The following is a 27902-nucleotide window of genomic DNA, read 5'->3' as shown; positions in this document are numbered from 1 at the left end:
AATGGAGCTCCTGGCCGGGGACAGCCCTGCCCGAGCCCCGCTGCCCTTAAGGGGACGGGCAGGGATCGCGGAGCTTTTGCCCTGAAGGGGAAGGCAGGCACAGGTTTGGCTGTCCAGCTTGTCTCCAGCTCCAACTGCTGCCACTTCACAGAATATTCCGTGCTGGAAGGGATCGCCAAGACTCATCAAAGTCCAATTTCCGGCCATGCACAGGGCAGCACCAAGAATGCCACCATGGCCCTGAGAGCATTGACCAAACACTTCCTGAGATCTGCATTTGAAACCAAAAGTTACAACCACCCACTGCCTAGATTTATTCCTCTAGATCTCCCCCGGTTGTAGACAGCTGAGAGGCAGAGAAATATAACAGAGTGCCAAAACTCAAACCAACCAACCAACCAACCAAAAAAAAACCCTCAGTGGCATGTTTGTATTATTAAAGAAATTTAATATAATTTTTAAATTAAAAAATTCAATCTCTCTATTAAAGACACTGAGTCAGGTGCTAATACTGTCAAACATACGCTTTTGGCATGAGTTTTACATAAAGTTTAAGATTTTATGCATTGCTTCAACATGTTAAGAAACCATCTTCATACTTACAGTAGCAATAAAGTCAATTCCATACAATATCAAATATCCTTTTTTAAAAAAAGTTTTAAATATATTAGACTCTGATTGCCAAAATGCCATTTTATACACAAAGCTGCTAATACAATATACAGTTCTTACATTATTTTTTTTTCTTCACATAAAATACATTTCATCAAGTTTTATCTGTACATGGTTTACTACTGATCAATGGAATTACGAGTTATTGCAGAAGGCTTGCCATCATCTCTTACTGTCCTGTACCAGGCTTATCCACACTCCTGCAACCTCACACTGCAATCTAAAGGCTGAAGACGTGGTGGTGGCAATGCTAAGGCTGCATCTGCACTGTTTAAAAACCCGTGTGTCCCCTCCAGCTGTGGGTGGAGATCATTGCATTGGTGTGGCTTTGGGAACAGGTATCTTGAGCAGAGCCTCCTCTGCTACAGCTTCCGTGGTTGAAATACAGCAAAATGTTCTAGGTCATAATTGTGCCATGGCAGATGTTGCCCAGAGAGCCCAGTGGTACTTGAATTGTGTGAGGGAACTGAGAAGTCCATTGGCAGTTTGGCCAACACGAAAAGAGAATAAAGGTGAAGAACAACCAGGGAGAACTGTTCTGTCGCACAGCAAAACAAACCAAAAAATGTAAATGTGTTCTGGTGTAAAGGATGAGACCTTGCTGCTGCAAGCATGTTCTGGATTCTGCCTGTAGAGAACTGACACACCAAAGCAGTCAATGTGATTTGTTAAAATACAATGAAGCTCCTGTGCATTTCCTTTCTGTGTATTTAGGAAGAGAGAAGTGGCAATCATGAGAGAAATTGAAAGAGCAAAGAATAATGTCACAATCTGGCATGCTCTGGACTGTGATCCCCTGGCAAAAGTCTCCAAGTTAAAGATCAGCAAGAACTGTATAGTCACCACAAACCTTCCAGAGACGAGTTACCTTTAGCAAGTATAAGGCACAGAAATAACCCAGGTGTAGGGAGAAACCTTCCAGCAGACAGACAGTTCATCCATGGCTCACTGGAGACCAGTGCTATTGCTTTCTCAGGATATTCCCCTTTCCATGGTAACTGATTTACTTCCAGCAGGGATGATGGGGGTAATCAGAGCTCCAAGACTGAAGAAAAAAGACACTAGGCAGAAGTTATAATGTCATTCTGGAGCTTTTAAGGGATTTCAACCCCATGAAATAAGATCCTGCTCAATAAACTCAAGAATTCACTGCCTCCACTGAGTATTGCACTGAGTCATTATTGCTATTGCCCTGCCATGCTCTTCTCCTTCCCTACCAGGAGTTCCTCATCCAGGTGGTTCTTCGACCACACCTCCAAGATGGCACAGAATCACATCAGCTAGACTCAGTTCTTCCCAAAACTGGGAGGGTTTTAAGATTCAGGAGCACCAAAGAAGTGAAATTTAATGGGCTGAAATCACATCATGTGGTATGTGAAACACAGATTCAGGTCTGATTTCAAACAGATCCCAGCAATGGGACTTAAGCCCTTATCTAACATTTCAGTGCTGAGCCCACCAAAGTAGAGACATTGTTTTGAAAGACACCTTTTTCTTTATCTAACACATTTCTTTCAACGTGGAATGTAAAACTGCTCTCATCAACCACTAGAAACAGTACAAATTCAGCACACAGGAAAATGTGAGGAAAAGGAAGGGTTATTCTCATGCAGCTCTGCCTGCAACAGACCTGTCAGTACATTCACATCCTCAGATCTTTGCACAGTCTCTATGAACAACTTCAACCTTTGGCTCACTGGTAACTGAACTGGGACTCTAATCTGGCCTTGAATCTGTAATAAGATATTTATTGATCTTAAAACTATTCAGTAAATCATAAAAACCTCAAACACTTCCCTAATAAACTAAGATATACCAGTCACAACATGATTTCTAGGTTTTACAGATTTTCAGCCATATTAAGATCCAATGAAACAGCCAAGTGCTCTCTGCTCTGTACCTCAGAGCTTTCCTCTGGGATGGCCTTTAAAACACACAGATATCAAACCCCCACTATTGTTGTAACACTGCTAAATTTTACAATGAAAAGTGTTATTCCTGGAGGTAGGCTGCTACAATGCCCATGTACAGAATCTGTGTTTTTATTCCCCCAAAAGCCCGTTTTTCTCCAAAAAATAGTCCACCAGAAGCAAGTTAATTATCCACCTTACAGAATCCCTCATCCCAGACCTACAACCAACAGCCCTGCCAGTGCTGCACAGGCAGTGACCATTATATCCCAAATGTCACCACACAGAAGCATGAATCTAGTCCAGGCTATTCTTCAATAGCCTTCCGGCTCACACCCTGGTGCAGCTTCAGCCCAAAGCCAGTGGCAGGTAAATACTTGGCAGGGCTGTGAAATATATCCTGCAAGATTTATCCATTACTGCCTCTTGCCATTAATAACTCTCCTGTCTGATTAAGAATGGATTACATTTGATCAAGCACCACTGGATTCCGAGCTAGGATGATGAGTTCCCAGAGTTTTACTTATGTGAAATACCAGTGGAAGCCAAAAAGCTGTTTATCTAAAATGGACTGGTTTCCTGCAGTTTTAACCCATTAATAGCTCTCAGTGAAAAGAAGCCTCCAACTACTTTACACTATTGCATTCAGTGATCTCCTTTTCATTTCCTTGGAATCAGGCAGGGTTCAATACACTTGCTAGCACAAAGTTGCTCTGAGAAGGAAAAGGGCCCTACTCCTCCTTTGCTGGGAGGGAAGGCAACATCTGGGCCCAGGTTTTGCACCATACACAACCTAGTAGATAGCGGCACCAAAATTTGTTAGAGTTCAGAAATCTCATCAGGATGGATGTGGAGAGACAAACCTCACCACCATGGGAGAAGAGAGGCACCTGAAAGAATCATCTCCCCTGTTCTGAACAACAGCCAGGCCACACTTGGTGTTATCCCAGAATAATTTACTCAAGGTAATCAGAAGATCCACTGTCAACCACACACAGATGCAGTAAGTCTTTCCAGTTACCAAATCATCCTCTTACTACTAGAGAATGACTTTAAAAATCCCTTAAGGTCAAGCACAAGAAGCATTTCCTAGTTCTATAATTAGCTTATGTTTCAACAATGGAGGGAGCCCAACTTCCCTGAATGCTTCAAGCTCTGCCTGTAGCAGAACTGGGGTTTTAAGTGAACCAGATCAACTGCTACCACTTTCTAGTTTGCACCTGAAACTGGAGAGGAAAGAGAATTCTATCTGCTTACAATTCAAACCATTGAATTGTCAGCTTGGTACCTCCCAGGTCCAAAGGTGTCACCTGCACAGCGTGGCAGTGGTGGTGACACACAACAGCCACCTCTGCTGCCTCGAGGAGCCCAGAGCCCTGCATGGGAATGTATTCAGCCCCAGCACTGGGGGATTTGATGGGGGGCAGAGGGTAGCACTTAACAGTCACTGGCAGCCTCAGTCAACTTTTTATAGCCTAGAAAAAAGTTAAGGCTGTGAGGATCCCCACAGAGGGAGAGTACATGTGGAAGGGAATATTGGTGTCCAACAGGTGCCAGATAAAAGGAAAATGAGTGGAAGGTGCATTTGCTCTTGCTTGGCTGAAGCACAACTACATGAGCTGGATTTAATCCACTGAGGCTTACAGAGACCCAAACAGGTTCATGTCTTCAGTATTTGGAATTTAAGCTGCCCAAGAAGACACATATTCATGCAGGCAAACAGTTACGTGTGTGACAGCTCCCCTGTGCAGAGGAATTAGAGATTTACAGTTATTTCTGAGATACAACTGAAGTGTGGCCAGTTCCTCAGAGCTGCCCCACACTCTCCTCTCACCTCCCCCAGGTACACAAAGCCTGAAGTTGCTGCAAAGCCAAACTCCCAGGTGACCCCGTGCCAGTGTCTGTCAGAGCTCACATGAACTCCACCAAGACAGTGTTGGCACTGCAGCTGCTCTACAGCACAGAGGCTTTGTTAAGTGTCAGGCAACTCCCCCAGACACAGAGGCATTTAAACCTTCCTCTGCCAGATGCTACCCACTGCTGACAGCTTCAGCATGGGAGGTGGAAAACAGAACAAAACATCTCCTGTCCTGCTGCAGCTACCACAGCAATGGTCACAGTTATTTCTCAGCCAAAGACTGCAGGTTCATGCAAGTGTCATTCACATCTATGGGATTAGAAATGCTTTCATGGCCTTCCTGCGTTAGTGTTGGCAAGCCTTTCCTTCCCATCCCTCCTGAGCCCTGTGGTTCTGGAAATCCAGAAAAAATCAGAACACAAAGCATATTGCCCCTACTATCTGTGTTGAGCATACAGAGTAAACAAACAGAATCAATAGGAAAGTGAGATCAACAAAAGTCTTTTCAGTTTTAACAAATTAAGAGTCTAAATAGTACAAATAAGTTTTTTAAATTACTTATCCAATATAGACCTTTGTCAGTATTTTATTGCAGTAAAATTCTATTGCCAGGGCCCCTTTATTGCAACATCAGTTTTAAAGCCTATTGAGTGAAGCCTGTTCCAGGGAAAGTTCTGCTTCAAACCTGATGGCAGTCTGCAGTGACGAGCTGACAGAGCAGAACAGGACCCAGCCAGTGCACAGTTTGTGATGGTGAGCTGTCACTGCAAGAATGTAACACCTTGCAAACTTCCTAGGTGCAGCATCTGTGCTTGCTTGTTGCTCCAGCCCAGGAAGTGCTGGATCCAGCTGTGTGGAAAACAGTTCTGTCCACTCTTGCAAACTTCATGTGGGGGCTGGATATGTGCAGCCCCCAAGAGTGACAATACAGGTCTGAACTGTCACCTTCCAGCTGCTCAGTGACTTACAGCAAGAGGCTCAGACACAAAGATTTGAATTCAGATCCTTTCTTTGTTCCAAGGCATCTCATGGCTTCCCAAGGATGGGGAGGCAGCCCACCATACCTTCTTCCCCAGGGAGCAAGACTCAGGAGACTCTTTGACATCACATTGATGTGCATCCCTCCTAAGAGCCTTGCTCCACCTGCATTACTCATCCAGCTGCAATGGAAGTAATTGGCAGGGTAAAGTACAATTTGAGATGAACAAGGCTGCCACAGTCAGGATGTCCATAACCAAATTCTCCCTTTGAAATGCAAACAACCTGGCCACTGTGATAGATCCAACCCACATCTGCTGTCCACTCTGGGGTGAGACACAGACCAGACTAGGAAATCCTGCAGCACCCATGCACCTTCTCTTCCATTTCCTCCATGGGAGCTTTGAATTTCAAGAGGGGCGGATCCCCACTGGACACTGTGTAATACACCGAGGTCCCATTGGAGCTGTAGGGAGAAGTCCTGGATTCCATTAAGTGCGACTTGGCCTCGGCCACGTTCTCAGCAACTCCTGCCATGCCAGTGCTGAAGTGGGTGCTGAGGAAGGGGTGCTGGAGCAGCTTGGCTGCAGCTCGCTGCCTCTTCAGCTCCGACAGCGTTTGGTGGTTGTGCTCCTTGTAGGTGCCCCAGAGCTGCGGTGCCTCGGGCAGCCCGGGGCTGCTGTAGGGCAGAACGTGCCCAGGGTTGCTGTCGGGCTCAGGGTGCATGCTCCAAATGTCCCCGTTGGAAAAGGTGTACTGGTAAGGGCTGGCAGATGCCATCAGTCCATTCTGGAGAGGGATCTCGGTGTCACACTGGGTGCTTTTGTTCGCTAGCTCCGGGAGGAGGGAGGAGTTCTCCAGCACTGAGTTCTGTAACAGTGAGACATGAAAGAGAATTTTCTACCATTCCCCATTGCAGGGTTCATCCCTGTGACAACCTCCTAAGTCTGCTCACACTCAGCCTTTCTACCAGACGGGTGCTGCAGCACAAACATTGAATTCCCCCACTAATACTGTGAGCCCCAATCATGACATGGAACCTTAACTCTGAAGGCCCCCCCCACACACAAAAATAATATGTTTATCTACATAAAATGACAATGACTTAATTAAAAACAAGTCACTGCAAAGCATGTTTGCAATGCTTTTGTGCTTACCAGCTTGTGGGCTTTAGAATGAAAGGCAGACACTATTTTTTTGGAGCATCCTGGTTCATTTTTATCTCAAAACTACGTATGCAGCTGTACATCCAGAACAGGCTTTCCACTTGAGTGGGACATCCCAGTTTATACCAAACGAGAATTTGGTCTTTTGCTTATACCTGGTGGATGAGGTCTACAAATTTTTCAGCCACCTTCCACCCACTGTGACTGAAGCTGCACCAGCAGCCCTCCTCAGTGACCCCATGAAAGAGAAGAGATTCCTTACAGGGTCTGTATTCTCCTGGTCAGACCGAGTCTCCCCAATTTCTCCAATGAGACCCGAGTTTCTTCCTTCTTCTGCTGCCCCCAGCTGCTGCCACACCATGGCCTCCTTCTCACACTCCTTCCTGTAAAGGTTTGTCCTGTCCGAAAGGCTGGCCCTCCTCACCACCTTCCTGTGGGACAGGGACAAGGGCCATCAAAGCTGTGAGCAGGACATGACATTTCCTCTTAGCCTGTAGCTCTTCTCACCTGCTCCTCCTCCTCACAGCCTCTCCCTCTGGAATGGAACGTGGATTCAGCTTCCTGGCACCCACACAAAGCAAAGGCACTGAGGTGGATACTGAAGGTGGGAGGAATTTTGAGGAGCTCTAAACTGGCACTGCAAATTTGTTTTAGAGTTCATGCAGGTCACCGTATGGACCTATTCTGCAACCAGTGGAGTAAATGTAGAAGGAAATGGCCCATGGGCTGTTTAGGGAGCTTTGTGGTGTGCAGGACTGCTTTGGTGTCTAGAAACATCTCACAAAGACCTCTGCAAACTGTGTCTCAGCACTGCATCTTGGCCATGTGACATACTACCGAAAATCTCAAATTAATCCACTTGAAGCAGTGATTTCCAACACCAGTTCCAGTGGTTTAACAGAGTAAATTCTCACCATTTGGTCCTGTGCTCTGGGCAGTTCTTAAACCAGACCAGCACAAAACCATTTCCCCCCCAAGAATGAGCACCTCTTCCTAGTGAAAAAAACCACACTTCAAAGGAGCTCTGCTTTCAGCAGCCAAAGTGAGCTACTACCTTTCATTCAGAAAGGACAGATGGGTTGTTCTCACTGACCTCAGGGTGAGAATACACCTGGGTGGCCAGGCCAGTGGCCCAGGTGACCTGCAGGGCAGAGCAGAACTCACCCCCGGCTGCCCGTGCTGGAGGTCCTGCGGCTCAGGGAGGATTTGTGCCTCATCTGGGACTTCATGATCACATCGTGTTTGTGCTTCAGCTCCAGAAGCAGAACTTTGAATTCCTCCTCTTCACACAGATCTATGGCACACACACAGACCAAGCCCTTTGTCAGATCCTCTCATTAACACCACGTTGCTAATTGTGCCTTCCTAGTTAGACACCCAGGTCTTAGGGCTGCACACAACAGCAGGGAGGCTCCCAAGCACAAGGGATAACAGAGGAAACACACAGCAGGAAGACCTGGTGCTTGGGATGTGCCTTCTTCCTTCTTTTTATGAGCAGGAAGAAGCATTTTCTGTAGTAAAGTGGTGCTTCAAAACTTTAGTCTTGGTTAAAGAAACTTTAACTTTGATTCTAAAAGGATACCTAAAACATGATGTTAATGCTTCTGAAAGCACCATGTGAGAACTCCAGCCATTTCTTAAACATTTCTTTCTTTAAGCTTCATAAACTCACCTATTGGCATCTCATCCAAAGATGTCCTGGCACTCAAACTAGCCCCATGGGACACCAGCAATTCAGCCATCTGCATCTAAAGAATGGAAAGAAAGCCAAGCTGAGTTGATAGAGGTATTTTAGGCAATTTAGGCTTTCCTCCCTAAAGCTGAAAGGTTGGAATGAGAGGCAGGTTCAACTTGCCTCAAATAACTCTGGTATGTGTGTGATGTTAAACATTGTTCTCACCATCCACTTGCACTGGCATGCTCTGCCTGAAATTTTTCAGCAACCGGTTCTTTTTGGAGCCCATGGGATCTTCTCTGATGCTGTCCAGAGAGCCCAGCCCCAGTTCAGATTTATTCCATTTGCAGAGTATTCCACAGTTTGTCCAGGAAGGAAGAAATGCCACCCTCACACGTGACACAGCAAAATCCTTACCTGTCCCCAGAAAGCAGCAGCATGCAGAGGTTCCCAGCCATCCCAGTCCTTAACATCCAGGCTTGCCCCCTGGTCAAGAAGCACTTCAGCTGCATGCAGATAACCATTGGCTGCAGCTATATGCAGCTAGGAGATAAGGAACAGAGCATGAGCTGCCTGCAAGGACCACAGATGGTTTTATACACAGAGTTTCAGAGGATTTTCTTGGATAATGTTTGAGCCTAGAGCTGGACAGGCAGCACATTTCACACTGGGCAGATGGCACCAGGTCAAAAGCAGGTTGTTCCTGTTATTAGAGCTCAGTATTGCCTGCATGTAATTCTGTTTGGAGAGGAAATTGCTTAACAGTTCTTAGAATAACTTAGATATATGGATGAGAAAAATAATGTATTCACATTTTAAATCAGGGGCTTTTAAGTGCTTTCTAATCTGTAGGGAAAGCACCATCAAAACATGAGCCTGCAATGCAGAACATCATCCACACTATGCCAGAAGAACATCTCCTCTTCCCCACTGAAGTGCTGTGGATGTGATTTTTTTGAATCAAATTTACAGCCTGCTTTAGTCAGGACTCTCTGTGCAATTGCACTTCCAATCACACTGTAATTATTTTCACCATTTGAAAGTCAAAAACATTTTAAACTTTGGCCACTTTAACTTAAGGGAGGATGATTTTTCAGATATTGGCTTCCAACTACAACCACCACTTTGGAGACAATCAGTAATGGTCTCTTTCAGTTCCCCAACTTCATGTCTCTGAAGATTTTCTTAATTGCAGTCTGCTGTTGCATCTCTGAGCAAAACATTGACCCATGCACTGCTCTGAAGGGATTAACTCCACTCAGAGCTCCTCCTATTTCAGTTGTGCTAAATGAGAGAATCAAAGCTTCTTTTCAAAAAATTTTCATGAGGATGCCACCACACAGAGTTAAAACTTCATCGGGAAATATTTCCTGATGCTTTCTAGCAACTCAATTAATTTCTACATAAACTTTATGCCACTTTCTAGAGGCCACATAAATTAATAAGGAATCAGTTGGGGGTGATACAAAAGGGGGAGCCCAGAGGTCTGCTTAAATGTGTATATATAATCCTTATTAAAGGGAAAAATGTGTTAAAAAATAAGCTGCAATAAAAACTTCAATCATCTAAGCTTACCTTCAAGGGAACCCGCCCTTCCCTTACACTTCTGGTATATGCTGAAGGTGACATTTAGATTAAGAAACTGGAATACACTGCCATGGCCTGGCCCTGTAATCAGTTATGTCTGGACCCCAGCATTAAATGACCACGGTTGTATGAAATTCCCAGCACATATGACCTCATTACTGAACTTTCCCTAAGCTGGGACTGCTCTAAGACACAATTTGGGAGACACATTTGTGGGGTAAAAAGAGCTGGGATTGCTCAGAATTCCCAGTCCCTGGCAGACAAATGAGATGCCAGCTTGCTTTGTGCTGCACTCTTGCACTCCACCTCTGCCCAGGGCCAGGTGCCACCAGGGGGAACAAACAGTGAAACTCTGTGAGCCAGACCCACACAAAGCAGAAAGGAGGCAAGAAGTCTCCAGCAGCACTGGGTCCTGCTCCTGGGAAAGCCAGAGGGCTCTCACATCCCCTCCACAGGACTCCAATCAGCACATGAGAAGCAAGAGGTCACTGGGAGGTCTTGCAGGCCCAGTTCCCTGCAGGTCAGCAGATGTGTTATGTTCTGTGGGACTTCTCCTCTCAGTGACTTGCACCTGTTGATTTTGGGTAACTCCTGCTCCAGGGCAGGTTTCACAACCTCTGGGCTGAAGGAAAGCAAAACTGAAGCCACTGCAGTTTCACTCACCAGCGTGGCACCTTGGGCATCAGTCCTGTTCAGGTCTTGGCCAGTGGCAAGTATGTCATGAATGTCACAGATCATGACCTGCTCTGGAGCAGCTCGCATCTCATTGATCCTTTCCTGGGTAATCCCTGTTAAAATTCCAGTTAAAAGAGGACAGTTGGAAAGGTTGAGTAAAATTCTCCACTGGCTGAGTAAAATAAGATTTAGGATCCTGGTTGATATGACCCCACATCCTTCACCCTTGTGATCTTTGGGAATCAGAATAACCACACAGAGTCAGGTCCCAAGAAATTATGCCAGGAGCAGCTCTCTGCTTTTCTCCAGAGGCCAATCAAGAGCTGAAAAACAGGGTAATTTTTAGTACCACATTGACCCATTTCTGTATTTTACATAAACTCAGTCTCCTCACCTTGATAGGCCATGCAAGTCTCAATGACATCCAGGGTTGGCTCATCTTCACAGAGGTCATATGGCATGTTGCCATCTGCATTGACTGCCAACAGGTCTGCTCCACTGCAAGGGGAAAACTGAGTTACACCAGCAAGGACCTCAGAGCAGACAGTGCCACACTCTGGGATAAATGCTTAGGAAAAACCACCTGGGATTTGATAGTTGCCCAAATGCCACCAAAGTACAAATGACATAAGAAAGATTTGAAGCAAAGCTGTGGAGCTATGAGTGGAGAAGATTAATTCCAGAACTGGATGAAAGGCAGCACACTACACCTCCTTCCTGAATCAGTAATGCCCCGTATTCCACATCTGCTCCATTTTTATAACCTCCAAAAATTTCCTAACCCAAGAGGGAACATCCTCCAAGGGACGCTTGACTGCATCCTCTTCTCTCCTTCATTATACAGTCATAGAAGAGCCAAATTTTCAATGCTTATGTCCCAGATGACACCACCACAGGGAGAAGTCTCCCTCCCTGAGGAAGAAGCAGCAGGCACAGCTGTGCAAGGCAGCAGGTTAACACTCCCAAAGCACCAGCACTCTGGGAAAGGGAGGAGAGGGCTCCACACACAGGCACAACTATCTGCTCCAGGCAGGAGTCACCACAGGTGCTCATGACACAGCTCAAAACACACCTGGTTTCCTCCTCCTTGCTGGCAAGACTTGAGCTTTAGGGACTTGGTCAAGCACCCTGTGTCACCACTGGGGATCAAATCTTGCAGGAAGTTTGGTGATCACTAATTAAGACCCAGTGAGAAAGGTCCCAAGGCTCACCCAGGTATCTGAGTTACACAAGCACACTGCTGCCCTCATACACCAGTGGCTGCTTGACTGGGGCTGAAGATCTGAAGTGCTGTTTAGGAGCTTGAGGGTGGATGCTGCTGGCTGCTCCTGTTTCTACCCCGCAGCAATCACAGTTCCACAGGCACACACACACACACCAGAACACAGGCAAAAAGGGGCAATTTTTAGCCCAGTCTCCAGAAGCTTCACAAAACTGAGCCTATTCATCCAGGGTTTATTGTCTCCTGAGCCTTTCTGCTCTTCCTCCTATGTGACTGTGTTCCCAGGAAGAGGGAAGAGACGAGGAGCTGACTCTGTGATTCAGAAGGCTTGATTTGTTATTTTATGATATATATTATATTAAAACTATACTAAAAGAATAGAAGAAAGGATTTCATCAGAAGGCTGGCTAAGAATAGAAAAGGAAAGAATGATAACAAAGGCTTGTGGCTTGGACAGAGAGCCTGAGCCAGCTGGGCTGTGATTGGCCATTAATGAGAAACAACCACCATGAGCCCAATCCCAGATGCACCTGTTGCATTCCACAGCAGCAGATAACCATTGGTTACATTTTGTTCCTGAGGCCTCTCAGCTTCTCAGGAGGAAAAATCCTAAGGAAAGGATTTTTTATAAAAGATGTCTGTGACACTCCTTCACTCCCTTCTCCCCCAAGCAGGAAGGACCCCCATGAGCAGCCTGAAAGCAGGGAATCACCACCACTGCTGCAACCTCCCAAGGTCCTAAACAGCCTCATTTTCCATCCACAGAAGCTGTGGCTAGAATGAGACCCACAGAAAGGACAGACACCAAAAGCCACCTACTGCTGGATGAGGATCTTCACCAGGTTGATGTGCCCACAGGTGGCTGCTGCATGCAGTGGAGTCCACAGCTCATTGTCCTTGGCGTTGACGTTGGCCCCGTGGCTGAGGAGGAGCTTCACTATGTCCTCATAGTTGTCTATGCAGCACTGGGGAGGAAGAAATGCAGAAACATTGGGGTTTTTTAAACTTTGGGAACATGAGGGTTCATACCTGCTCAGCTGTAAAATAATAAAGGGCATCTGGACATGGAGACCTACTTTATCCTGCACTGCTTGGCAAGGAGAGTTAAACACCAAATTGAGCCCCAGCAGGTCAAAAAGGCAGAACACCTACACTGACCAAAGGGTCACTGGTGTTTTCCAGGGCCTGTTCTAGCAGAACCAGCAGGGAACAAAAGCAAACATGCTCACAGCTTCTATTCCACTGGGTCTTCCATATTCAAGAGCAAACACAGCAGAAATTCAATGTAACCAGTAGAACCACATACCAAGGGATGAGCTGACAAGCTGACATTCCCTTTTCTTAGGGAGAATCCCACACACTGGCATGTGATGAGCAAAAGTCTTCTCAGGAGCTCATGCTACCCACCACAGTTATCTGGGGAGGCACAAACTGGATTCCCAGAATGATGGGGCACTTTGCAGGGCACTTTTCACTTCCTGAAAAAAAGCAGCTTCCTTCCTGCATTTAGAGTATAGCCCAGGAGGCCAGAAGGGCCTCAACCTCCTTCCTTTGGTGAAGGTGGAATTTGCTCTTTGATCCAACTCTTGTTCACCTTTAGACATGAATGTGCATGTGATAAAGATGTTAAAATAAGATTTATTCTTGTGCAAGAAGGCTGTTTGTGGTCCGTGCATTGCTGCAGACCCACACAGCTCAGCACACATTACAGGCTTTTAATGGGGCTGAATTCCAGCACACAACAAACATTTCAGAGCTGAGTGACAAGGACCTTTCAGGTATTTCTACTTTGTTCATTATTTGTACATGGAAGTGGGGTTACAGTCATGGCTGACACACAGCCAAATTATCACAGAAGTGGAAGGAAGTCACATTCACTGGAAGGAATGCTAATGTGCCCACTGAGGGGCTTCTCTGTGCTCAGGGATTCAGTTAATTCCAGTGGATACAAAGCTCCCATCAGAACTCCCAAATGCACCTTTACAACCTCTCAGTGGGCAAGGTGGGATTCTCCAGGCTTCAGAGCCTGGCTGGGAAAGCAAGGAGCTGTCAGTGTCTCTCTGAGTGCAGGATAACATCTCTTTGGAGAGGTGATGGTGGTGGCACCTTTTGTTCTTCCAGGAGCCAGTTTGCATTTTTAAACCAACATTCATGCAGCTTTGAAGAGAGCAGGCAACTGGCACAATAATCCAAAATCCCAAGTCAATGGGGGCATTCAGAGCGGGGAGTTCTGGCCAGAAAGCCCCGAGTGCTCGTGTGACAACCACGCCACTGTTGTTACAGGCAGAGGGGGCGGCAGCTGCCAGGCACGGCCAGTCCCACGTGCCTGAGAAAGAATAGAAAAACCCTTATGGAAACAGCACAGGGGCTCCAAGGAAGGCCACAGACCTACACACTACTCTAGCAAGTCTGTATTTCACTGGTGATCAGCTACTCCCCTCTCATACTGACTTTGGAAGTCCCTACAGCGAGCAGCAGGGGATTCTTCAAGCATCTTGTGCATCATTTATTTAAATCACTTTCAAACCTCATGGATTGCCAAGGTCTCTAAATTTGAGTTTATCTGTTATGAGAATTTAGAGCCCAGTCCCACCTACAAAAATTAAAGAGTGGGGGAAATGCTGTTCACATGTGAATTCCAGCCCTGACCCTGAGTTCTTATTATCACTGAATAAAGTCTGGGATAGCAAGAAAAGGATTTGATCTCAGTTTGCTCCCCAAGAAACCAGATCACCAGCACAACATGGTGAAATTTCACTGCTTTAACAGAGGGGAAAAAAAAGAAATCTAAGAGGTCTCCCAGTTACACCTGGCCAGGCTGGCTGAGTGGGCAGCAGGGAGGGGTGAGCTCACCTGGTGCAGCGCAGTTAATCCATCCTCATTGCACAGGTCGGGGCTGATGTTGCTCTTCAGCAGGTAACACACTGCAAGGCAAGCACACAGGAGAGTCAGAGCAGCCACCCTGCCACATCTCATGCTCCCAGCCAGCCCTGGACAGGTTCAAGGCAATGCATTTCACACCACCAGTGTGGGCAGAGTGCTGGCTTGCCACCGCAGTGAGAGCAGAGCCTTCCTGGCTTTATCCAGCAGAGAGCACCAGCACACAATTTTCCCCCAACCTCCTTCCAAAGGAGACTTTGCACAGTTACAATTTTCCTTCAGTTGTGCTGGAGCAGTCTCCATTTTTGCCATGTGCTTCACAATGCCTGAGTGCAACCTCTGCACTCTGTGGCCCAGGAGAGCCCCAAGGGGATTTTGGGGTCCCGAGTTACAACCATGGAAGAGATTCCTCCCACCATGAGAGGGATGAGGCTTTGCCTCAAGAAGTAACCCATGCATTCAGGGCCCTGCCACACTGAATATACCAGGGCTGCTTTGGACACTGCACTTGAGCTGCTGGGTGTTTGGAGAAAGCTTTCCAGAGGCTTCAGTTTTTAATCACTGCTTTGGGGGGAAAGGGTAACATTTATTCCATTAAAATGCAAATTTCTGAAACACATGTAAAGTCATTAGCCCCTAGGTGAAAAACTTGCACAAGGCAACAGCAACAAGGTTGGCAGAGGGCATAAATTAATAGCAACACCACAAACTCTTCAAATTCAACACTGCTGACAGATCTTGATGTTCCATGCCCATTTTCTGTTGTTTCCTTGCTCGTTCCCTGTTTTTTCTCCAGAGATGTCACCACCTAATTCTTTTCCTACCTCAAATGTCACTGACAGCACAAGCACAAGCCAGAGGTTCATAATCATCTCCCCAGGACCAGAGCAGCAACAGATATTCACATCACATCTGATTTGATGGCAGGCATGCAAGCACTGAGTGAAACCAGAGCTGCACAGCCAGGAACACTGACAGAGCTAAAAGGGCAATAACTTTCCTCAGAGCTGGCAATCAAAAATACTGCAAGGCTGCTCACCCCAGAGCATCCTGCAGCCTCTGATCCCTGAGCTGCTGTCAGAGGGAGCTCTTGCCCCAGCACATTCACAGGGAGAACCATCTGCAGGGCTGTCCCTGGGGACAGAGCACTTCTGGCACGCAAAACAGAACATGGAAAACACACCCACCATGACATCAGGGATGATTTATGAGGCTTTGTTTAAAAGATCTGGAAAAGGCACTTGCAAGAAAGGCAAATTGAAAGCAAAGTGAAATTTTGATTGGAAGCCACTGCTCTGACGTTATCACAAAGGAAGGCAAAACCAGACAGAAGTGAAATAAAACACTTCACATCACAGACTTGTTTCACCCAACTCAAAATGAATGCTTGGATTTACTTTTGCTGGAAATAATTTCAAGGCATTGACACCTGCTTGGTGAAACTGATACAAAAAAGGAGAATACAGCAAAGACAAAACTCACCCAGCACCACAGTGAATTCAAAGCCTTTTTTTTTTTCCAGCTCAAAGGCCAGTGCAGGAAGCCCACGCCTACACTGGACTCACAGCCCCAACACTTGCATGCTGAACAGTAATAGGAGCACTGAACCTCAGCCAGTATATCCAATTTAATGACTCTGCTTCTACTGTTTCTGGCCAGCCCTGAGCTCCTGCTCTCCTAATCCAAGCTGAGTGATAGACAAGTCATCCACCAGTGAGTCTGCTTGTCTCTTATTTACCTTGGATGCTCTGCCATTAGGGTTTTAATTCAATCTCAGTCAGTTAAGTGCCATTGTGTTCTAATGACACACAGCTCCATAATCATGTTTTGCCTGATTATGGAGATTTGGACAAGTAGATGCTGGCAAATTAACCTTGTAAGTGCTGTCTCTCCATGGGAAGAAGCAGCAGCATAAATCCCAGCTTGTTACAGGGTTTTGTGTCAAAGGCACTGTGATCATGGCTTGACAGAGCTTGTAAGAAGCCCTGAAGGGTTAAGATTCAGAGAAGTTTTAATCTTACCCTAAAGAAGCTTTGAATTCTTCCCTAACCCCTGCAACAGCCCTCATGTTCCCAGTGCAGCTCCCCTTGGCTCCCTTCTGCCCTCAGGACAGGCTCCCCTTATTGCCCAGTACCTCCCAACACACTGAGGACTGACAGCCCCAAGACACCAGAAAAGGGCCCAGAAAAGTCAGATAATGCAGCCAGGCATGGATGTGGTACCACAGAGTCCAAGCAAACAAGGCATGAAGAAGAGATCAGATGCTTTCTGTCCAGTCCTAAACTGAAGATTGCATTTCAGGGCTTGGGAAATGCATTTCAGGGCTCAGGGCAGCACAGGGTCAGGCAGCAATAAGCCCCATTCCTGCCCAGCAGCCCAAGCTCACAGCAGAACACAGCCCCAATTCCTGCCCAGGTTCAGAGCAGAACACAGCCCCAATTCCTGCCCAGGTTCAGAGCAGAACACAGCCCCAATTCCTGCTCACCAGCCCAGGTTCAGAGCAGAACACAGCCCCAATTCCTGCTCACCAGCCCAGGTTCAGAGCAGAACACAGCCCCATTCCTGCCCAGGTTCAGAGCAGAACACAGCCCCAATTCCTGCTCACCAGCCCAGGTTCAGAGCAGAACACAGCCCCATTCCTGCCCAGGTTCAGAGCAGAACACAGCCCCATTCCTGCCCAGGTTCAGAGCAGAACACAGCCCCATTCCTGCCCAGGTTCACAGCAGAACACAGCCCCATTCCTGCCCACCAGCCCAGGTTCAGAGCAGAACACAGCCCCATTCTTGCCCAGCAGCCCAGCAGCAGGGCATGGGGTGGCAAAGAGCAGCTCCATCACCCCCTCTCCCTGTGAGCTGCAGAGGCACATGGAGGGAGGACTTGGACACCTTCTCCATGGCCACCACCCAGGAACAGCCCTTCCCAAAGAGCCAGGAAGAACAAGTCCTCCTTTCTGATAAACTTCAGGAGAAAATGTGCATTTGTGGGTTATCCAGTGCCCTAAGAATAGGAAAGGGGGGGCTCCTTTGTGCTGCTGAGCAGTGCTGGAAGCTGGACCCTCACCTGTGGCAGTACAGACCTGCTCTGCTGCTTCACACACAGCATCAGTTACAGCGACCTGAGCGTGCAAAATGCTTCTCCCTTCAAGCCCTGCTGGTGTCCCACGCTTCCCTGCAGAGGCCCACACCTTCTCCCCCACCTCCAGGCATGACTGATGCTGTCCAGGTAGGAAGCAAGCCCTTCACTCCCAAGGACACAGAATAATCACCCAGCACCAGCTGATTGCCTTCTGTCAAGCCTCAGCCTGAGCTGGTGGAAGCACAATCATCCCCATGCTCGTGGAACAGCACAGAAATGAGCCCTCTGAGAGCCCCTGAGCCCCACAGAAGGGGCTCTTTGGGGTCACATCAGCGTGTTGAGCAGCATCAGGCCCCACACTAACACCTGATTAACTTCTTAGGGAGCTCAGGGCCAAAACTGCTGAGCCCTGTCAGAGCTGCACGTGGGCAGAAGCAGGTGGGGAGCAGGGGCTGGGTGCCTGGAGATTCTTCATTACACATCCAGCACAAGTTGTGGGAAGCAGTTCCAAAAGCATGGCAAATGAAGGAATGAAAATGATGGCAATAAGAGCTGGGTGAACAAATTGTTGTGAATAATTCATTGCAAATTGTATTAACTGAGCGATCACTCAAATGTATTTTCCATTATTCTCCTTGCTCTGCCTATAATTGAAACTCTCACACACCAAGATGGTGTACATTAATCTTCAATTTCTATTTTATCATTCACATCTGCGCTGTGTTAAATGGAAAAAGCTCCCACAACAGCTGTAAAAATACAGCCTCGGTTGAGGAGGGAGGCTCAAACACTGTCCTGGGGCAGCCTTAGAAAGATTCTCCTCCCCAAACATAGCAAACCACTTCTCAGGAGCTCCTCTTCCTCCCAGCCTCATTTATTCTCCCCAAAAACTAAAAAGCAGGGGAAAGGCAAAAACAACACTGCAAAGGTCTTAAGGAAAATTCAACACAGGGCAATTGACTCTCCAGCCTGAAGAGATGTTGCAGTGCTATCATTTTTTTATTGGTGTTACTTCCCACTGAGTTTACTCTAGAAACAGCTTTTCCAGAAAAGTTTCTGAACCAGATGAAGGGGAAAAAAAAAGCCTCTGTTAGTGCAGTTTCCCCTAAGTCAATAAGCTACACCATAAAATCCTGGATACTGTTACACTCCCATCTATACCAAGCACTTGCATACCTCAAGCATTAATAACTCATAAGAGAAAAAGCCAGCTGGAACTGACATGGATATCATGGAGGGATTAAAAAAAATCCAACAGACACCTTCCTGATAGGAGGTCCTGATTCCTCCCAAAAATATATAATGGCAAACTGCCTCTCCTGGCAAGCAAGCTTACCTGTGTGCTCCAAGTTTACATACACACAAAGGCCATTACTTTGCAAAAATCCACGTTTGTCTCAATCTTTTTTACTCAACAATTTATCTTTGAAATCATCCAAACTCTTCATGTTCACTTTTTGGTGAACCAGGCACTTTCAGGTCTCCTTTAAAAGGTGGAGTGTCTATGACAGTACAATAATTTCTGCATGTTCACACATGACTTCACTACATAAAATGAGGTTTCACTCGGGTTAATAAACCATTTTTACACATTGCTCCAAGTCCCTTTCACCCAAATGCAGCTTTGGTCAGAGACCCAGTGTAGCAGAAGCAGCTCCTTGCAGCATTATTTGTAGTGACATACACACAGGGGTGCTGGCAAATGTCTGCAAAGACTGATCCCAGCCTGCCAGGCATGGGGCTGTGGAGGAGCTCAGCTACTTCAAAGCTGCATGTTTACTGCTGTGGTTGTGCAGGGATATTTATTACACAGGAGAAACAATGCCAGGAAAACAGCACTGAAGCTGCGAGTGCTCTGCCAGCTCCCTAGCCCAGCATACAATGACACTCACATTTTACAGCATGTCTCAACTCTGAGCAATAACAGGATGAACTCACTCAGCCTTATCCTCCACCCCCTGCAATGTACAACTGATAGCCCATGCTGGCCCATTGATAAACTCCACAGCTCCCTAAAGCTTTCTGAAAGACAGAAAAACCTCTCAGAAAGCAAAATGCCACACTCAGCTTCAAACACAGAGTACACCTAAAAATAAATATGGCCCAGTTTGCCTGCTGAGCCAGTGACTGAGACATCCCATCCTGACTGATCACTGAGCTTTCTCAGGAAGGTTCAAAGCCTGTTAAACACTTCCCACCCAGTTTATAGCCAGGCACACACACTGCTTCTAATATACTCACAAAACCTGGCAAGTCTGGAGAGAGGCCAGCAGAGCCCCATCTGCTTGGTGCCACATCCAGGGCAGGCACTCTGCACGCAGCCACGCTCAGTCCAGGGGCTGCTTCTCTCAAGGAAAATCTATTTCTGACTTTGATGCTTCTTAGTTAAGGGGCACAGCCCTCCTCAGCCTCCAGGAGCCTGTTTTTCACAGCAGGCTCCTCCTGCATGGTTGGGGGCCTGGTTTATACAAGTTTTATTCTGACAGCAAGTCAACAGGTTGTACATTTATTTAATGCATAGAGTCCAATTCTTTCTCCCCTGTTTGTGCATGTTTCAATCCATTCGTGCTTTATGCTTTCACCCTTGCCCATCACTGCAGCACCACAGCAACAAGAGCAATGCTACAAAGGGACAACAACCTCCTACAGCTGCTTCTCAGGTGGATGGGGAGAGCCTGGCCCCCACCCTTCTGCATCCCTCATTTTTCTTGTTGTGCATGCAGGACTTCAAGCTCTGATAACCCACTTAGGGCTAGTGATGATAAAGCATCTTTCCTCAATGGCTGCCATCCACCTGGGATTACTGGGATGAAGAAATGTGCAAGTTACCCATCTGCAGCCACAGTGCTTGAAGGGCATAGCAGAAGCAAAGCCACATTTATTTCAGTTGGGAAAATAAAAATTAGAGGATGCTGCCCTCTGACACAGCTTTCTAAGGATGTAGTGTCATGTTCAAAAGTATCCTGATCCTCTTCTCATGTCAGGCTAACAGTGAAATTGGTCCACACTGGAAATGTTAAATACATAAAGCAAAATTAAAGTCAAAGGTTACTTCTCTGGCTTCCCATTTGTCATCTGGTATTGGAAGAATAAATAAATCATTTTGGGATGGTTTTTAAACAGATGATGGGATTTGAAAGGGATGAGTGTTTTATATAACCTTTGGGCTCAGCTGCCTTCAGCAGGATTGCTGTGGGCAGGGAGCCAGGAAAGCAGATTCCCCAGTATCACCGTGACAGAAACACCTGGGCTGCAGCAGAGCCTCCTCTCTCTTCAGAGGCATTTCAGACGAGTTATTTGAACAGTTCTGATTTAGAGAGTACTAAAAAATATATTAACTCAGACTTTAAGAGGCATGGACCAAGCAAGCCAAGGCCAAGTTTCCCAAGGATGACACAGGAGCTTGGCACCAGCAGAGCAGTGCTGGCTCTTAGGGTGTGAGAGCTCCCAAAGGGAATGGTCCTGCTGTGTGGAACCACACGAGTCAGTGGCCTGAGCAGGGAGCAGCAACACAGAGAGGGATGATGCACAGCCACCTTCTCCAGCAGCAGCTCCAGGGGCACCTGAATCCCCCTCTCCTGAGGTCACACCTGGAATTTTGGGTTTGGTGGGCCCAAGCAGGTGAGCAACACATCTCCTTTGAATTTGAGCTTCAGGCAGAGCAGGACAAAGGGCACCTACAGAGCCAGAAACTCAAGCAGCACCTCCTGATCTCCTCCTCCTCTGGCTGCTTCCAGCTTTCTCCCTACAAAAAGCACTCCTTGGAAGTGATTACAACACAAGCAAATCCATTCAGGCTACACAAAATCAACACTACACATGCCTTTAATCTGAGCAGCACAAAGGATCTCACTTGTACATGAGTTCAGAAACAACTTTTGATGTGTTGGACCAAAATCCATCTACTGAGACATGGAGCACTCAGCACCTGTCTGTACTAATCTTATTAGATATTAAGTCTGTCAGGGTACTAAAAAGGAAATGCATCATAAAAATTAATTGGCTTTAATAGAAATGACAACCTGAGAAGTGTTTAGATGAAAGGGAGCAGTGGTGTCAGGAGGAAAACTTCTGCAGCTGTCTGTGAAGAGCTTCCCCAGCCACATTAACACAATAACCCAACAGGTGATCAGAGGAGCAGGATTGCAAAGGCCCCCTCCAACCTCCACGCAGAGCCAGACTGCCAGGATTTGCAAGAGGATACTCTGATGTGCTCTGTGGAGCAGGAAATAGCTCCTATTGCCACTTGAAAGTGCTCTTAGGTTCCAGAGCCAACAGCCTCTGCCCCCAGCTCGTGTTTCAGGCATCCTCTGGCCTCAGCTAAGCAGCTGAATGCTGACCTGAACCACAGGAACGTTTTTAAGAGTTTCAATTATAAAACAGGAAACTTTCTACTCAGAGTAACAGAAGAGAGGTTGTGCTGGAGGGTGGGGAAATGCAGATCTGCTTCTCAAGCTGCCCTGAGCTCATACTGAACAATTCCCTGCAGGTACAGCCTGCTGACCACATCCCAGGAGCTCCTGCCAGCCTGGGCTCTCCTCCTCTGCCCAGGACTCTTGTTCTGTGTTTCTCTAACCACACTCTGATCTTCAGAGAGCCCTGCTCTGCTCTCTCCATCTGCTCTGGCTGTCTCAGTACCTGCTCCCCTCTGACCTCAATCAATCCTGCTTATTGGGGGTTTTTCCCCTCCCCACCTCCAAAGCTGTCTCTTTTCGGTTTAGGATGAGCACAGAGGGGATGGAGATGAGTACAATGGGGATGGAGATGTTTCAGAGCCACAGACCCACATCACACCCTCAGGTCTGCTCCCATGCATGGCTGCACTCCTGCCCCAGGTGTGAATGCCTGCAAGGGTCTGGTGTGCCAGTGTGAAAAATGCAGATTTTATGATTGGCTTTTCGCAAATATTAAAATGAATATTGTATGTGTTGTGTTAGAAAGTAATGCTGTGTTAATTTTCTTAAGTAGTGTGTTAAATATAGTTTAGGTTATAACATAATGTTAAAATAGAAATTATGTAAGTGAGGTATTTTTTTAAGAAAGGAATGAGGTACTCACACTGAGAGAGCAGCCACAGGACACCTCAATCTTTCAGAGAAAGAGAATTTATTGCCCCATTATCAGAAATTAACTTCTTCCTGACTCCTCAGCCCTGAAGACGTTGTCAGGATTCAGAGGAAGAAGCTGACACTGCCCAGACAGAATCCTGTGTTTGAATGGAGTTTATGCTTCATGGATAAGGTGTATGAATATGCAAAAGGCTGTTGCTTTTAAGGGTTAATCCTCTGTTAATGTGAGTCCTTTTTTGGGCTTATGTTGCCCAGAAAGAGGTACTTGGACTGTCCATAACTCTTTGTTTCTATTGTCTCACATTGTCCTAATCCAAATTGTCCAAATTATTATTACTCTAATTATATTGCTATTTTTATAACCATTTAATTATCATGAAACTTTTTAAAATTTTAAAAACAAGTGATTGGCGTTTTTCACACCAGGACACATGCCCAGCTCTGTGTGACAGTGGCACAGCAGGAGCTGCTGCCAGCCCAGATGTGTCTCACACCATTACCCACCTGGGAGACCACAAGGGACATGCCAGCAGTCAAAGAGTAATCTGCTAAAACCTCAGCTCCTTGGCACCGTTTCTAACTGGAAATGCTGTGCAGTGTGGGAAGGGAAATGTCTATAAAAGCACAAAATCACCTCCCCACAACCCCTCTTCTAATATCAGATAAAGACAGAATATAGTTTCACTTTAAAAAACAAACGTTACAGAAAAAACTTTCCTGCAAGTTAAGCAGCAACCTGAACTTTACCAGAGAAGCACTGGCAATCTTTGGCAATCCTTTTGCTTTTGCAACCTGCAGTTATTCAGCAGGAAATTTTACACATTTCAGAGATTTAGATTTCAACAGTACCTTCCATCCAGAGATCTCCCAAAGCGCAGTTGCCTGTAGTGGAGTGAGCTCCAGGCTGTCTCCTGGATTTTACAATCAGTTTTTGCCTCATTTCACAGCTGTGACATCTCAGCCCAAGTTAGACCAAGGCTCTGGAGGCTCAGGGACCTTTCTGTGCCAAGGTGACAGTGACAGTCCATGGCACAGCTGTGACACTGCCCTCGAGCCCAGGTCCCAGCCCTGCCCTTTAAGCACAAGGAAACTCTGCTCTCTCCCATCCTTTCTGTTGTTCAGAACTGGACAAAGCAGCTGAAATCTCAGTGCTAACAGCAATTTTTTATCCCTACTCTCACATGCCCAAGTCCAAGTCTGCAATTTTTAAGTGCTGATCAAATCTCACTATTCCCCCAGACTTTCCAACCACTTCTCTCTGAACCTTCATTTCAGCACCTGTCACCCAGACAAATCACACAGCCCACAATTTATTCTTTGTGTTAACAAAGCAGTGCACTCACATTTGCTCTCCAGGTCAAACACCTCCAATCCCAAAGCAATCCCCAAAGTCCAGTGTGCCTTGGTTACCAACAAACTCTTGTCAGAGAAGTCAACTTTCTCTGTGAACATCATCACCAGAGGCATTCAGCACTGCAGGGAATCCAGCTCATACATGTGAGAGTGGAATCAAAAGTTAGCACCTGAGCTTGGCAGAAATGCAGGTTTTTCACAGCTACAGAGGGGCTTGCAATAAATGAGGCAGAGACTGCAAAAAAGCCTTCAAATTTGGTCAAAACAAGCAGGCACACAGTCATACAGCCTTGCTCTATAACCTGACTGGGAGTGCTGTGCACACCTTGTTTTAATAATTATCTCATCTGTTCTATTACACAAAGTTGAAAACTCTCTCAAACAACTTCTGCCACAAGTTCCATATGATTTGTGCTTGCCACCACTTGCAGAAGGAGAAGATGAGCATTCCCAGGCAGGGTGATGCAGCTCTGTGACTGCTGGGAGGCCCACGGGAGGCAGCTCCAGAGCTTGACAGGTCATTCAGACCTTAGAAAGGCACAAAAAAGCCCAGCTGGCTGTGTTCACCCATCCCTGCCCTGTGCACAGACGCCAAAGGGAGCCTCATGTGAACTCAGGACAGCTTTTGCTGCCAGCTCTCCTCTGCTGAGCTTGCAGCACTTTGATGCAGAGAAGAAAGGAACTGAGCATGGGGCTGGCAGCACTTTCCTTTTTCACCTCACTTTCAAAAGCCATCTCCATCAGCTTCCATCTTTCATCTGCACAATACAGCCTGAACTCAGCAAACCCCTTCAGATCAGTGGTGGGCAGAGAGAGAAAAGCTCTCCATTTCCTGGCAGGGCAACAAGGATGCTCCCTTGAGCAAGGAGAGGTTTGGGGTCCAAACCTAAACCTGGAGCTCTGAGCTCAGGACTCTACCAGCCTTTGGAGCAGCCTGAGAGCCTTTTACTTAACATAAAGAGGAAAAGAACTGAAAATCTCCTCCAGAAAGTGCTTTGCCTTAGTGCTTCAGACCAGGTCACTGGTGTGAGATGAGCACTTCAGTCTCTATGCACACACTGATTTATTTATTTTTAATTCATTGCTTTGTGTTTACACGCTGAGCTTATTATAATTATATGTATTATGCATTATCTGAATCTATTGTTGTAATATATATTAACAAAACACATAGTTCAAACCAGCAAATTAAAAAATACATCATCCCTGCAGCTCCTACACAGGTTTAAAGCACCCCACTTATCAGAGCAGTATCTCTGAGCACTGAAGCCACAGCTCCTTGATGCTGGGAACAAGGAGTTACAGGCAGCAGCAGGGAGCAGAGACAGCACAATATATCCCACTTAGAATCATAGAATTGCTAAGGTTGGAAAAGACTTTGAAGATCATCAAGTCCAACCATCTGTTGACTTCTCTCCCTTCATCCCCGTGAGGGGACTCTTATGCTGAGATAAAAGACAAGTCTCCATGTCAGAATTGCAGGTGAAATGCCTCCCCCAGCCTCTGCAGCAAGAGGCAGCTCAGAGGAATTCTAGTTTTCCTTTCTGCACCAGTGGAGAACAGCTTCAGTTTGCAAAAGTAGATCACATTTCCCAATAAAATGGCAGTTTGCAAAATAATTAACAGCCATTAAAATTCCCCATTAAGTTTTGCCACTAGCAGCAGCAGGACCATTCTCCTCCCAGCAGCAGTGAAAACTCTGCTTATTTCTGTAGTAAACCCAGTGCTGTTAATGAGCCATTTCATCCCACCCTGTTTGTTTCTGAAAGCTCCCTCACCAGCAGATCCCTCTTAGCAGGGAGTTTTTCATTACATATTTAACACTACAAGATCCTGAGTGCCATGGACCACCTTGGAGCTGTCACAGAGCAGGAATGGTGACATCCATCTTCTGGGCATGAATGGCAGACTGCTCTGAGCTCGCTGCTCCCCTTACACTGAGGAGTAAAGGGGGAGTAAAGGAGCCTCCCTACTCTCTCCTGCCATGCTGCTTGAGGAGAACAGACTACATGACCAAATTAACTAAAATAACCCCAATTTTGAACATTAAGGCAAGAGGAAATCCAGGCTCCAGCTTTGCACCATCCCCCACCAACTCTGCAGTTTGATATTTTGACTGGAACATTTACAGGAACAACAAAATGCTTTAGTAGCTCAACGCACCTGGGTAAGTTCATTAAAGTAATTAACGCTGAAGTGGCTGCTTACAGCTCTGCTGACAGCACTAATTACAGGCTGCAGAGGTGGATCCCAGTGACAGCAAAGGAGCTGGCATGGGCAGATGTGCAGCCCTGTGCCATCCCTGGGCTGGACCCTGCACTCCCCTGGTTCCTCCTGCTCCTAACCCCAACATTCAGCATCCCCAGCACTGAGTGTAACTGAGCAACTCCTGCAGCTTCTGCTGTTTTTCTGCAGACCAACACCCAGCAGAAGAGAGCTGGAGCATCCTCCTAAACACGTTTGTGAGAGCAAGCCCTTCAGGAACAGGAGTAGGGCTGGCAAGCCAAGGGGACAGGGCCCTTGCAGAGGAGAGCAATCCAAGCGTTCTGGTTCCTGGAGACATCATGGACCATTTCATCTCCTGTGAAATGAAGTGGGAGGGTTGTACTCTCCCTCACTAAACCAGGGCTAGAACATTCCTCACACAAGAAGGCATGGGCAGAGACCCCCACAGGCTCAGTGTGACTTGTGCCAAGAGCACCTGTGTCTGTTTTGGGAGATGCAGGAGATCTGATCCTCATTGCTAGACCTGTAATCCAGCACAAGATCCCTCCCCAGCTGTTTTGGTTCATCCTTGTCTAGGAAAAACACAGGCTTAGAGAAAATTATTATTTTTTCCAGTCAGTTGTTTGTAAGAAATGTTTCTGATATGTTTCCCACATTTCACAGGCTGAGGCAATCCCACTCCAAGCCTCCATCAGCACCCAATCAGTGCTACAAGAGAGGAACCCTGCTTCTTTCTGTTCATCTGACCACACAGAATCATTCCCAGGGAAAGGAGCCCACCCCACCAGGAGCATCCAACGAGGCTGGCTCTCACACAAGCAGCTGCAACCAGTACAGTTGTGTAATGGAAACCTGGCCTACAAACCCTGAACCAAATTCTGCCTGTCCCCCTTTGAGAAGTGAGCACGTGAAGGCTGCACACATCATCTGCCCTGGCTGCTGCCACCTCCCACAGCTGTGATCCCAGCTTGGCTCCACATCCCAACAGGACTGCTGCCTCTCCTCCATGCAGCACAGCTGGCAGGGAGAGGACTGCTGGAACTCAGGACATCCCTCTGGCTGTCCTGGATTGCCCAAACCCCTGCCAGGGGGCTCAGAGACCTGGCACAGATGCCTGTGACTTTGATTATGACCCATGGAGCAAGTTACCAACCTTATATGAGGATCTGCCAGCCACAAAAGTCTAAGTAGAATAATAATTAGTTTGTCATGGGGTGAAAAAATAGATTTTGGGGTTTTTAGAATGGGGGTTCAGGGGCAAGATGGAGGAATCTGGGCATGTCCAGCCTTTCTCCTTCTTCTTCTTGGCCTCCATCTTCTGCTGTGATGGTGGCACTTTTGGATTGGTTTAGAGTAGAAGCTCCCTGTCTAACATAGCTGATAGGTATTGGGAAGTTATGGTAAATAACGTACACGTAGTTTTTAGTATAAAAAGATAACACCAGAGTGCCTCTGTCTGACCTGCTGAGCAGACCTTAGCTGGCCAAAGAAAGAATTTTATAGATAAGAAACAATAAACAACCTTGAGACCGAGAACTGAAGAGCTCTGACTCCTT

General features: G+C 46.7%; 1 protein-coding gene across 1 annotated transcript in view; it reads right to left on the bottom strand.

The window, feature by feature from the left end:
* Nucleotides 1-427: 427 nt before the first annotated feature.
* The window catches only part of PPP1R16B (protein phosphatase 1 regulatory subunit 16B), a 63602-nt gene continuing 36127 nt past the window's right edge, over nucleotides 428-27902 (bottom strand). Inside the window, exons 3-11 of the mRNA XM_066561574.1 lie at nucleotides 14597-14667; nucleotides 12563-12708; nucleotides 10916-11019; nucleotides 10510-10634; nucleotides 8677-8802; nucleotides 8257-8332; nucleotides 7749-7878; nucleotides 6847-7015; nucleotides 428-6288 (exon numbers count right to left, since the gene is read on the bottom strand). Of these exons, the coding sequence (XP_066417671.1) occupies nucleotides 5767-6288; nucleotides 6847-7015; nucleotides 7749-7878; nucleotides 8257-8332; nucleotides 8677-8802; nucleotides 10510-10634; nucleotides 10916-11019; nucleotides 12563-12708; nucleotides 14597-14667 (1469 nt within the window). The 3' untranslated portion in view covers nucleotides 428-5766. The remainder of the gene's footprint in view (nucleotides 6289-6846; nucleotides 7016-7748; nucleotides 7879-8256; nucleotides 8333-8676; nucleotides 8803-10509; nucleotides 10635-10915; nucleotides 11020-12562; nucleotides 12709-14596; nucleotides 14668-27902) is intronic.

This window comes from Molothrus aeneus, chromosome 17, assembly GCF_037042795.1.
Source record: "Molothrus aeneus isolate 106 chromosome 17, BPBGC_Maene_1.0, whole genome shotgun sequence".
In the NCBI taxonomy this organism is placed as follows: Eukaryota; Metazoa; Chordata; class Aves; order Passeriformes; family Icteridae; genus Molothrus; species Molothrus aeneus.
Note: the sequence above shows the minus strand (reverse complement) of the source record. Positions and strands in the feature narration are given on the sequence as shown.